This window comes from Bos grunniens, chromosome 9 (genome assembly GCF_055505025.1).
Source record: "Bos grunniens cultivar Pamir isolate PY7600 chromosome 9, Bosgru_T2T1.0, whole genome shotgun sequence".
NCBI lineage: Eukaryota > Metazoa > Chordata > Mammalia > Artiodactyla > Bovidae > Bos > Bos grunniens.
The window spans coordinates 76962716-76974783 of NC_141173.1; the positions used below are offsets into that span (position 1 = coordinate 76962716).

The 12068-nt window shown below is 44.4% G+C and overlaps 1 protein-coding gene across 7 annotated transcripts in view; it reads left to right on the forward strand.

Moving 5' to 3' along the window:
* Positions 1–400: 400 nt before the first annotated feature.
* Positions 401–12068, forward strand: part of ARFGEF3 (ARFGEF family member 3) — a 178504-nt gene continuing 166836 nt past the window's right edge. For 3 of the 7 annotated variants that reach the window (XM_086318045.1, XM_086318047.1, XM_086318053.1), the window contains exons 1-2: positions 401–864; positions 7646–7697. In XM_086318045.1, the coding sequence (XP_086174171.1) occupies positions 780–864; positions 7646–7697 (137 nt within the window). In that variant the 5' untranslated portion in view covers positions 401–779. Of the gene's footprint in view, positions 865–7277; positions 7396–7645; positions 7698–12068 lie in introns of those variants that run through there. The other 4 variants (XM_086318044.1, XM_086318046.1, XM_086318048.1 and 1 more) reach the window with 2 other exon arrangements.

The following is a 12068-nucleotide window of genomic DNA, read 5'->3' on the forward strand; positions in this document are numbered from 1 at the left end:
CTCTGGGCCTGATTTCCTCTAGTATAACGGGTGTATAACGGGGATGTTAATCCTACCATCACACACACACACACAGCCCTGGTTCACACCTGGTTTCCTCCTGTGTATAATGGGGATGTTAATCCTACCATCACACACGCACACGCACACGTGAGATGGTGTGGAGTACATGGTTGGGCAGAATCAGTCTGTTCACAGGTAGCGCCCGAGCCTGGCACCAAGGGCGGCCCAGAACTAATGAGCCTGGACCGCGGGATGCCGCGGGCGGCGCGACAACACCAGGCGCCGGAGGTGGGGGGGCTCCTCTAGTCGAAGCTGAACAGCCCCAACTCCGCCCGCCCGGGATGGGGCGGGGAGGCGGGGGCAACGACGAGGCTCCTCCCCGCCCGCTGCCCGCCGCCACCAGACGCTCCCTCGGGCCGAGCCCGGCCAACGCCCGGCCGGCGAGACAGCCCAGGACATCCGCCACCAGCTTTCCGCGAGCCCCTGTGCCCCGGGGGTCGCCCCGGGTGTCGGCCTCCGCTCCCCAGCCCGCGGTCTCCATCGCGGCGCGCCGGGCGCACCTGACTCTGCGGGCGGAGCGGCGGGCGGGGCTCCGGGCCTGACGCGGCGGCGGCATGGAGCGGGCGTGATTCATCAGCCGCCGCGCCGGGCCGGAGCAGGGCGAGCGCAGCGGCCGCCCAGGCGCCCAGGGCCGGGCTGCGGTGGCGGCGGCGTCCCCGCCGGGCTTCGCTCGCGCTCCCCTAGCTGTCGGCGGCTGGCCCGTGGCAGAGGTCAAGATGGAAGAGATCCTAAGGAAGCTGCAGAAGGAGGCGTCCGGGAGCAAGTACAAAGCCATCAAAGAGAGCTGCACCTGGGCCCTGGGTAAGCGCGCCGAGCGGGGCGCCGGGCACCTGCCGGCGGTCCCGGAGGGCCGCGCCGGGGAGGGCTGTGATGGCCACTCTGTGGGGGCTTTCGCTGAGCAGCTGTGACCGGTGCTTTTTCGCGCAATTGCGAGAGTTGCCTCGGAGAATTGATGGGTGATGTGCGAATTTGGATTCGGGCGTGTACATCCATCCGCCTACCTTCTGGTCTCTTGATCTTCTCCCAAACCTTAATGGGGAACCGCCGTGCTCCCCTCCTGGCGGCCCCTTTCTTCACGTCCCCTGCGCGACGGACGACTGTCACCCATCTCCGAGTTCGGATCACAAGCCGGTGGGAAAACACCGGCCTGATTCCAAAGCGCCTGTGGGCTAGAGGGAAGTTGAACCGTCAGCCGCGGTCTCCAGTACCTTGGCGAGTGTAACCAGGAAGGAACAGCTTATTTGCTTTTTCCTGATAGAGGCCAGCTTGTTAAGTATTAGCTTTCGTGGTTATTGTAAATGAAAAATAACATACAGGTGGGATGGCGTTACCTCTGCAGTTCCATTGTTGTCTGCCCTTCAGACAGATTTGATTTTAAGATTTGTGAACTCTGCAAGCACTGAAATAAGTTCCAGGTAGCAAATTTGTGTTTATTGTCAGACTCGGATTGTAGAACTCAACCTCGGAGAAAACGGCAAAACATTCAATTAGGCAAGAATGTGGGCAATCAAAATTGTCTGGATGGGAATTCAGGGGGGTCAGGAGCGTACTTGGGGGTAATAGTGATGCTTGAGGAGGGAGAAAAGGAAGGACCAAGAAGAAACCAGGGCAGCTCTGTGGGCCCCTGGCCTTCCCCAAGCCTGCATGTGATTCCTCAGTTGCTACCCAGTCAAAACAGAAAATTGAATCCCTTTCTCTCTCAACCAAAAAGCCATCAGTGTTTGTCGTGACACTCAGCCTGGGAAGGGCCGTTAGCAGGTTTTCTACTAAATGGAGAATTCTGTTGGTGCTCTACGGCATCTCGGTTAGTATTTAGAAGATCTGAATTCACATATGTTTGAGTGTGTGTTCACAGACTCTGTCATCACAAAATTTTCTAGAATGTTATCTAGGAAGTTTATCTTGTAGGCAGAATCAGAACTTGACCATTTGTTTACTGTTAGAGGGGGGGGAAAATGGACCAGATACACAAGTGAGCAGCAAGGCTCTTAAAGCCACAGTACTGTTTTTGCATTGCCATTGTCATCAGTCGAGTGATGGGGTAGATTCTCAAAGGCTTCAAATGAAAGGTCACAGATGTCCGGGTAACATAATCTAGCAGCTCCTGACTGCACTCTAGACAGGCTCTTACGTGTACTTGTTATTATTTTGCTGTAAGTTAAGCAGATTTAGATAGCATGGGGGAGGAGAGGAATCTAGCATTTTTAATGTTTGGATTTTGATACTCAACGTCTTTTTAAGTTAAAGTTCAATGTTACCTAGTTTAGGTCCTTGAAGAAAAAGCCTGGAGCTGAGGCAGCTAGATAATGTGAGCAGAGCCTGGAGTTCAGCCTGATGGGAAGAGTAAATGGGATTCTTTTCCCAGGGGCCGTTCTCAGCAAGAGATGGGAGTGCATGAAACAGTTAAACAACAGTGCTGCGGAGCATTCATTGTGCAGGTTGGAAGGAGTAAACCAGGAAAACAGATCAAAGAAAAGGGAGTGAATGTGGGGTCAGGGGTGGGGGTGGGGGGACTGGTATGAGTTGGTGGGCTTTTGAAGTCAATTGGACTTGAAGAATGGGTAAGCTGTAGGTTTCTGCTTTTCTTTGCTTGTGTAGCAAAGATTTATTAAGACCTCCTCTGTACTGAGTGGTGGGGAGAGAAAAATGAATAAAATGCTTCCTCCCTGTAATTAGCTTGTTAGGAGGGTATGTTGGAGGGAGAAAGCTGCAGAAACAAAGACATCAAGGTATGGCTTCCTGTTCTCTTTCCCACTCCAGTCCATTTTCCACTGTTCCATCTTTTTTTTTTTTTTTTGCTATAAAATACTTTTCACTCCTCAATCCCCATACTGTTTTTTTAAAGTGTGAATTCCTTAGAATGCTCTTTGGAATCTAGCCCCAGCCTTCTTTCCTGGCGCCCTCACAGCAGGGGTTCATTGGTCCTCAGTAAGCCATATACTTTCTTGTACATGCTGTGTGCTGCATTTTCCTCTGCCTGGGCTCATGCTAGTCCTTCTGCCACGGCTTACCTTTCCAGACTCCCAAGGCTCAGCTCACATATGAAGGCTCCCCTGAGCTCTGCAAGTGAATCGGTGCTTCTCTGGGCTCTTAGCTCTGCCCTCAGGATCCTCTTAGAGCACCTGCTTTTGGGGATTATTGTTGGTTATGCCCACAGCTACTCTTTTAGGGGCAGGATGATTGAGAAATATATTGGATTTAGGAGACAAAAAGAAACAATTCAAGCAGACTTAAAGCAAAATAGAATGTTTTCAGTCTATGAACTAAACAGCCCTTGGAAGGCTAGCTGTGGGTTGAGTTTGGTTCAGGGATTAGATACTGTTACAAGAATCTTACTCTGCTCTTTTGGGATGACAAACACACTCAACATGAGTCTCCAAAGCTTTGAGTTCATCAATCAGCACACTTAGACCATCTCAGGAAAGAGGGCTCGTCCCCCACTTAGACCCTCATGGGAAAAAGGGGTTGTTTCCATACTTAGAGCATCTCAAGAGAAAGTAGTCATCTTACACTTGGGCCATTATAAGCGAGAGGGATCACCATGACATTTAGACCACCCCAGGAGAGAGTCATTCTTATAAAACCTACCATGGGAGAGAGGGGTCATCTTCACGCTTAGTCCGTATCAGAAGAAAGAGGTCATCTCCCACTTGGACTGTTATAGGAGAAAGACATTTAGATCATAACAGGGGAGAGGAGTCATCTACCACTAAAACTCTCGTAGGAGGGAGAGCGCACATCTCCACATTTAGGCCATTACAGGAGAAGGGGGTCACTTCCCACTTGGCCAATCATGGGATCATCCGAAGGGAGTGGAGCTCTTGCAGTCACTCCTGCCCAGTCCTTGGTGTTGATGAGTTGAGTGTATATCCCTGAACCAGTCCTCTACCTAAGGAGTGAAACAGGCTAGCTGCCTACAAGGCCCACTGAAATCCCAGAGTCAGCCAAAGATGGCTTCCTTAGAACAAAATTAGGGTTTGCAACTTGAGAGGCAGGTGAGTGGATGGTGGTCAGCCAAAGCAACACATGTCCGCAGTGTAGACATGAGCTTCCCTAGCATAGGGACTGTCACTTAGGCTTGTTTGTGCACCTAGAATATGAGAGCCATATGTTCAATACATAAATAAATCAACATGTTAATGACTTATTTGGGTTTTAAGTGATAGTAATCTTTTTTTCTAGTTACAAAAGTTATATATGTTCATTTTAGAATATTGAAAAATAGTCAAACACTATAAAGAAAATAATCTCATCACCCATAGAAAACACTAATCATATTTTGGAGTATTTCCCTTCTGCAAAAGGTTTTTTACCACATATAGTGGATTGTTAGTTATTTTTTATTTTAACTTCAGCATTTTCTGAAAATTGGTTTCTGAAAATCGGTTTTCTTAATGGCTGCATACTAACTGGCAAGGAGTATGTGTGTATTTTTTCTCTATTTTGAGCTATCTAGGTTATATACTTTTCTTGTCAGTGAGGAAATGGTCTAAGGAATAGAAAAAGAAAAAGGGACTGGGCCACTGTGTGGAGGGCCTGAGAGAAGATTCTCCTTCAAGGACTGGCAGTCCTGGAGGTGTGGGAGCTGGAAATGGCAGGATGGAATAGAAGGGCAGACCATTAGAACTGGATTACGCGTCTTTTAGAAACTTTGAGTGTTTTGCATACACCAGGGGCTCCTGTTGAATTGATTTAGAAAATGGAGAAGAGAAGGAAAATTAGAAGTTGGAACACCAAGTTAAGGAAGAAAGCTGGTCTATGTAACCTCATCCTCTCGTCTTTCCACCTGCTCTTCCTTCCAACCTCAGTGTCTGCTACCTTCACAGCCAAACTGCTTAAAAAGTGGATGTAGTGCTTGTGTCCACATCCTCCTTTCCTGCTCACTCTTCAGCTCACTCCAGTCTTCTCCTCTGTCCTTCCACCTATTGAAGAATAAGGTACTCAGACCTCAGAGTGTAACAGACCGCTCTCACATCCCTCTTATAGGTTCTCTTGGCCACTCTGGGCATCTACTTGACCTTGCCCTTGTGCCCCACCCTGCCGGTTTTGAGCCTGCCTCTTGAGTTTTTCTGTCTCCTTTGAAGTTTCAGCTCCCATAGTGGGTGTGTGCTTAGTCGTGTCCAACTCTTTGTGACCCCATGGACTGTAGCCTGCCAGGCTCCTCTATTCATGGAACTTCCCAGGCAAGAATACTGGAGTGGGTTGCCATTTCCTTCTCCAGAGGATCTTCCCAACCCAGGGATTGAACCCACGTCTCCTGTGGCTTCTGCATTGGCAGGCAGATTCTTTATCACTGAGCCACCTGGGAAGCTTCAGCTCTTCCCCAGCCTAAAAGTTTGTGTTTCACAAGAATTAGCTATGAACCCTCTTCTCTGACTCCCAGCCCACCTGGAGTTGAACACTTCCAGAGCCGCAACTTCAGTTCAGTTTCTGAGAATGCGATACCCACGTTTAGATCCCTGGGCTTCCCCATCCTCTGACACCAGCCCACTTCTTCCTCCAATGCAACTTCCTACCCACTTCTCTTCTGGAATAGGGAGGGCTCATTATGGCTGCTCTGTGACTTTCTCTTTGCCCTTTCCTGTCACTCTTGGTTGGCACTTGCAAGGTTGGGCACTGTTGCACAGCTTGAGTTAAATATAAACTTCCCTGTCTGATGAGGAAAACTGCAGCGGTTTGGTTGTTCGCTGTCAGACCCTCTTCTTGGGAAGCAGCATCAAGTTATCCTGGATATTGGCTGTGCCCTGCTGACTGCTGGGCCAGACTCACCTGCCTGGCCTTTGAGCTGCTCCCTGTACCTGCATCTCAGGGTTTTGTTTTATGATCCTGTCTCATCTCAAGAACTGACCTCAGTCCTTCTACTTCCTCCCTTGCCTTGTGGCCCCTGCACCACTGACTCATCCGACCATCATTCCGTTTTGCTCTCTTCCTCAAACCTGCTGCTATACCCCATGGACCACAGCAGTCCCAGATCCTATCATCATGGTTTCTGTTCTTACTCCGGAGTCTCAGGGATACATTTGGTGCCCACTGTTCCCTCTGATCTCTTAGCCATGTGGGAAGAGATGTTTCTCCTTCCCCAGTAAAAGTAATTTAGACTGACAGGGCTTGTTGACTCTAAAACAGTGAAGAGAGGAGGCAAGAGTTTGAACAGAAAAAGTGGAGACAAGTTGGAGTGTGTGATGTTGTGATTTTTGATAAGAAATATATATTTGGTCTTGGTCCCTGTTTCTGGCTCAGAGCTTCTAAAATCCTTGGAATTTCTCAAAAGGAAGAGAGCTAAAAATGTCATTCTTTATGTTAATGAAGTAATTTTGGACCACATCTGCAATGCAGTCCCACTCCCCCTGATCTCCAGGGAGGGGAGAGGAGCTGAAGATCAAACATCAGTGGCTGATCAGTTGTACCTGTGTAATGAAGCCTCCATAACAACTAAAGGGATGGAGTTTGGAGAGCTTCCTGGTTGACACCCAGAAAGCATGGAATCTCTCTGCCCTTTCCCCATACCTTGCCATGTGTATCTCTTCCACTGGGTTATTCCTGAATTATATCCTTCTGTAACATACCAGTAATCTAGTAAGTAAAAGTTCCTGTGAGTTCTGTCATTCTAACGAGTTAATTAAACCTAAGGAGGGGGTTTTTGGAAATTTTAATTTATAGCCAGTCAGTCAGAAGCTCAGGTGACAACCAGGACTTGAGATTGGCATCTGAAAGTGTGGAGGTGGCGGGGTGGGAAGGTCGCAGAGGGAGTGGGTGTTACAGGCTTGTAGGACTGAGCCCAGCCTGTGGGGTCTTACGTTCTTTCCAGGTAGATAGTGTCAGAGTTAAGTTAAATTGTATGACACTCAGCTGGTGTCAGAGAATTGCTTGTTGAGGGAACCATCTCCCCTACCACCTCCCAGTCCCACAAACACACATTGGACTTGGGTGCAGGATTGTTAAATCTATGAAATAGAAAAGCTTTTATTTTGAAAGAGAATAGTGACTGTTTCATTATCACTATAATTGGAGGCTGTAAGAGTGTGAATATCCATAGCAATGGTAAAGTGTTGAGCATCCAGGTGAGGTTAATGAGATTTGGGTGTCAGCCTTCCAATCAGATTTCTTCAATACTGTGTGATTTTTGAAAAGTTTCACCTGCTGTGTCATAAATGTGAGATGAGCTGTTACATAAAGTGCTTTGTGAACATGAAAGTCTCTCAAGTATAAGTTATTATTTAAAGATATTAAAACAGTATTTTCGAGGAAATAGCTCTCCTTTCTCTATTGTTATTGCAAGAATATAGCATTTTTAGTCAGTTGTAAATAGATTACATTGGCATTGTGTTTCAGGTTAGGAATTGACTCTGTCTCTAAGGGAAATGTGTCCTAATTTTTAACCTCTGAGAGGAAGTCTTGTGAGCTAGAAAAGGCAGAGAATTTTTAAGTGTGGATGATTTGCATGCAGATAGTTGAGAATTGACTATAATTATAGGAATTTTGTTGGGGGGGTGGATGGAGAAACTAATAGTGAGATTTATGTATAGTTTAGATTCCTAGTCCTCACATATTTATTTTTAACTTCATAATTTTCCTTTTGCAGAAACCCTCGATGGTGTGGATACCATTGTCAAGATCCCCCCACACTTGCTGAGGTAAGGAGACTGGAGTTGTAGAATATAGTAGAAGTAAAAATGGCCCACATGTTTTCTTGAACGGCCCAGATAACCTCTTTGGCTTATAGCACTGCAGTTGCTGACTGTTGACCTTTCTACGTCTGTGAACCGGGGTATTTCACTAGTGTCTTAGTGTCAGTGAGATCTGTATTCCAAAGGAACCAGCTGTGGAAGTCTTGGATGAAAGGATAAAATTGGTCAAGGAGAGAAATGACCAAAACCTAAGTGAGGACGTGGACTGTGGATGTGGAGACTGTGGATTAGTCTCCCACCATGAGTTAGGAAACGGCGCCCACTTTGGGTTTCTCTAGTGGCTCAACTGGTAAAGAATCCGCCTGCCTTACGGGAGGCCTGGGTTTGATCCCTGGGTTGGGAATATCCACTGGAGAAGGGAATGGCTACGAACTCCAGTATTCTGGCCTGGAGAATTTTGTGGACTGTATAGTCCATGGGGTCACAAAGAATCAGACACGATGGAGCAACTTTCACTTTGGGGGGAAGCAGTCCTGCCCCGCGTGGCATGGATTTAAGCTCTCATTGGCCCCTTGGGTGGATACCATCTCACAAACTCTGTGGCTACCTGCAGTAGTCCTGAGACAGCGAATCTATTTCCCCAGTTCCTCAACTCTCCCCACTCCCCCTACCTCCATCATTGTGAGAGAAATACATGCCTTTTGTGGAAATTTGGAAAGAGCATACGAAAGTTGCCCATTACACCAACCTAGAATAACCACTGAAAACAATTTAACAGATTCTCTTAACAGACTTTCTCTTTAACAGACTTCCCCCCAACACACATACATATTTTTACAAATTAATATGAGGCTTTATTTACAGGTTTGTTTCCTGCTTGGTTTTTTTGGTCAGCACTATAGAAGAATGTTTTCTAATGTCAGTATATGTTCTTGAAATATTGCATATTCTTTTACTATATGGCTGTTGCAACATAAATTATTTGGTAATTTTCTTATTAAACATTTGGATTGTTTTAGATTTTTATTTGCAATTATTAAAAACTAAGTTTTTTGAGTATAGTTTCTATATTGTCAGGACACTTATGATTTATTACATATTTTCTCTCTTTTCAAGTAGATTGAAAAAAGAATTATGCTTCTGTCTATTTAGAAAATGTATTACTTCTACTGTAGTGCCTGCTACAGGCTGATACATTCGTGTGTTAGTCAGTTCATGTATAACGGAATCCATGCGTTAATCAAACCAAGTGTACTTTTCTTCTGAACAGATAGAATGTCTGGCAGCAACGTTTTTACCCAGAGGAGGGGTATTCCAGGGGTATGCATGCACACAAAGGAATGTAAAAAATCTCCAGGAGATACAAAGGCATAGATGGTTGAAGGGAGATGATTTCCTGGTTCCCAGTTTCTATAGTTAACCTGTCTTAAAATTATTTGCTTCAGAATTGATTTTGCTGTGTCTCTTTTTCCATCTCACCTCTTACAGTCACCCTTCTCCCTTCTCCCTCTTGACAAAGGACAGCAGAGCTGTCTCCCACCCCATCCTGACTCTGCCCCTTGTGTGTTGTCCTGGGATGCAAAACCCTCTTCCCACCTACAGAGAACTATGAAAATATTAATGTCTGTATTGGTAAAGGGGATGAATATAATGACCAAGGCACACATCTTTTTGCAGGTTAGTTTTCATTTCTTGGCTTTCAGTGAAATTGGAAGAGGACCTAATCTGGTTATAACAAAGAAAAAAGATTTTGTTGATGATGAATCTCCTTCATTCCTTTCTTACTCATATAAACAAGGTTTCTTAGTGCTTGCATCTTTAAAAGTGGGAAAAAAGGTATGGAATTTATATTATTATTATAATATAATAATTCAGTCATCATATTATAACAGTAGAGAGTGTTCACTCATCAGTATATTAACTAGTTGAGAAGAAAGAGACAAATCCTGTACATTTCTTTAGAGATACATTTCCAATAAATTTTTAATTTCTATGTTAACTATATTAACATTCTTATAAGTAATTATTAATGTTGTTTGGATCAGTTGTGTGCATTAGTAATGATAGCTCAAAGAAGAAAATGGAACACTTTTAAGCCTTACAGCCAGAGGAAATTTTTAAGAATCACTTTATATACATTTTTGTTGCAGGGAAATATAATGGGAAAATTCATAAAATCAAGTGTTAAACGTATTCGATTGAGAGATAATTCTGTGTGGGGAGTAAAATGGAAATACAAGTTCAAGGAGATAACAGTGCAGCCTTTTTGCAAAGAGGAGTTTGTTCATGTATTTTTTGATGGGTTTGCAAACTGATTTGCAAATTGGTGTGGTATTTGGATTTTATTGGATACCTTTAGGTGAGTGATATGTTTTAATTAAAATTGTACTAATTCCAATATGCCAGAATTACAGCCTTTGCAATGAATTAAAATTATGGTTGAGAAATTTAAATGTCAACCTAAAATGTGTGAAAATTAGTATTTAAAATTTGCAAACATGTTTGATGACACTGCTGTAAAGGTTGTTTCTCTATGCAAGGGTTTGTTGAAGCTACGGTGCAACTTTCTATCGTTGTGGATCTGTGATAAAAGGTTTGCTTTCGGTGTTAGAAGGAAGAAAGTAACAATGATACCAGAAGAGGCTCCTGGTACAGTGGGCATCAAAAGACAACTGGCATTTTCTACCTCTTGGTGGGTGTGGAACCAAAAGAGCTGGAGAAAATACATTATTAATGGGCTGTGTTTGGTCCCCTGCTTAGCCACTGAATATTACACTTGTCCGTGATATTGAGCCCAGGGCCAGCTGGCCATCTTGTGTGATCACAGGTTGTTGCTCAGTCACTAAGTCATTTCTGACTTTGCAACCCCATGGACAGCAGCACACCAGGCTTCCCTGTCCTTCACTATCCCCCAGGGTTTGCTCAGATTCATGTCCATTGAGTCGGTGATGCCATCCAACCATCTCATCCTCTGCCATCCCCTTCTCCTCCTGCCCTCAATCTTTCCCAGCATCAGGGTCTTTTCCAGTGAGGTGCTTCTTCACATCAAGTAGCCAAAGTATTGGAGCTTCAGTTTCAGCATCAGTCCTTCCAATGAATATTCAGGGTTGACTTCCAAAAAGAAAGAAAAAAAAATAATCAGCAGGCACATCCACAACTGAGTGTTTCCAGCTTTGGCCCAGCTTCTTTATTCTTTCTGGAACTGTTTCTCCCAAGTAGCATATTGAACACTTACTGACCTGGGGGACTTATCTTCCAATGTCATATTTTTTGCCTTTTCATACTGTTCATGGGGTTCTTGAAGCAAGAATAACCACTGGGGTGGTTAGCCATTCACTTCTCCAGTGGACCATGTTTTGTCAGAACCCTCCACTGTGACCTGTCTGCTTTGTGTAGCCCTGCACAGCATAACTTATAGCTTCACAAGGCTGTGATCCATATGATCATTTGGTTAGCTTTCTGTGATTGTTTTTTTCTTTCTGGAGTCTGTGGGATTGTGGTTCATGCTTCTTCTGTCTGCCCTCTAATGAATGAGGATACGACCTAAAAGGTAGTCACAAAATTGATGGGAAGGATGCCAGATGAGGAACCATAGATGAATACATACATGTGTGTGTGTGTGTTTACCTGTCTTCACCAATATTAGAATATAACTCAGAGTGTTTGTCTGAATGATAGAGAGCTGTTGATATCATCCTCTATACGGAGGAATGTGTGTTTTTGCATTCCAGATGTGCAGCAAAGTCTATCAAGCATCCTTGTACAGAGAACTGAGCTGTATGAATGAGACACAGCAGATGTAAGCATTGCTCTCAGAGGTTTTATATTCTCCAAGAGGAGTCTGAAAACAAATGTAGCTGGGAAAAAAACACTTATGAGGCAGCAAGTATAAATTGATTATGGAATTTTATGCCTATCAGAACGTTTCAGTTTGACTATGACTTGTAATAGTTGGGAGCCTCTCAAAGCCTGTTTTAGCCTATGTAAATAAGCCATAATCAAACAAAAATGAGCTATTGAATTAATGAATCTGCTTGACTATTTGATATCAGGGAAACAAACACCATAATTGACTTCCCCCCTCTATGGTAAATCAGTTTTCCTTTAATCCTTTGATTCTTCTTCCAGGCATTTTTAAACCCACAGTGCACTTACTCTGTCCAGTACTGTGTTTAACTTGTTTGAGCACAATAAACTAAAAAAAAAATTTTAATTTAGGTGCTGTAATTGTCTGCTTATAAGTAAAATTTTGGATTTGTTATTTTTCTTCAGTTACACTTCTATTTTAATGCTTTTTTCTTCAGTTATATTTAGTATATGAGAAAGAAACCAGATTCATAAACTATTTCTTGGCATTCTTCTGATTTTGTATTCAGA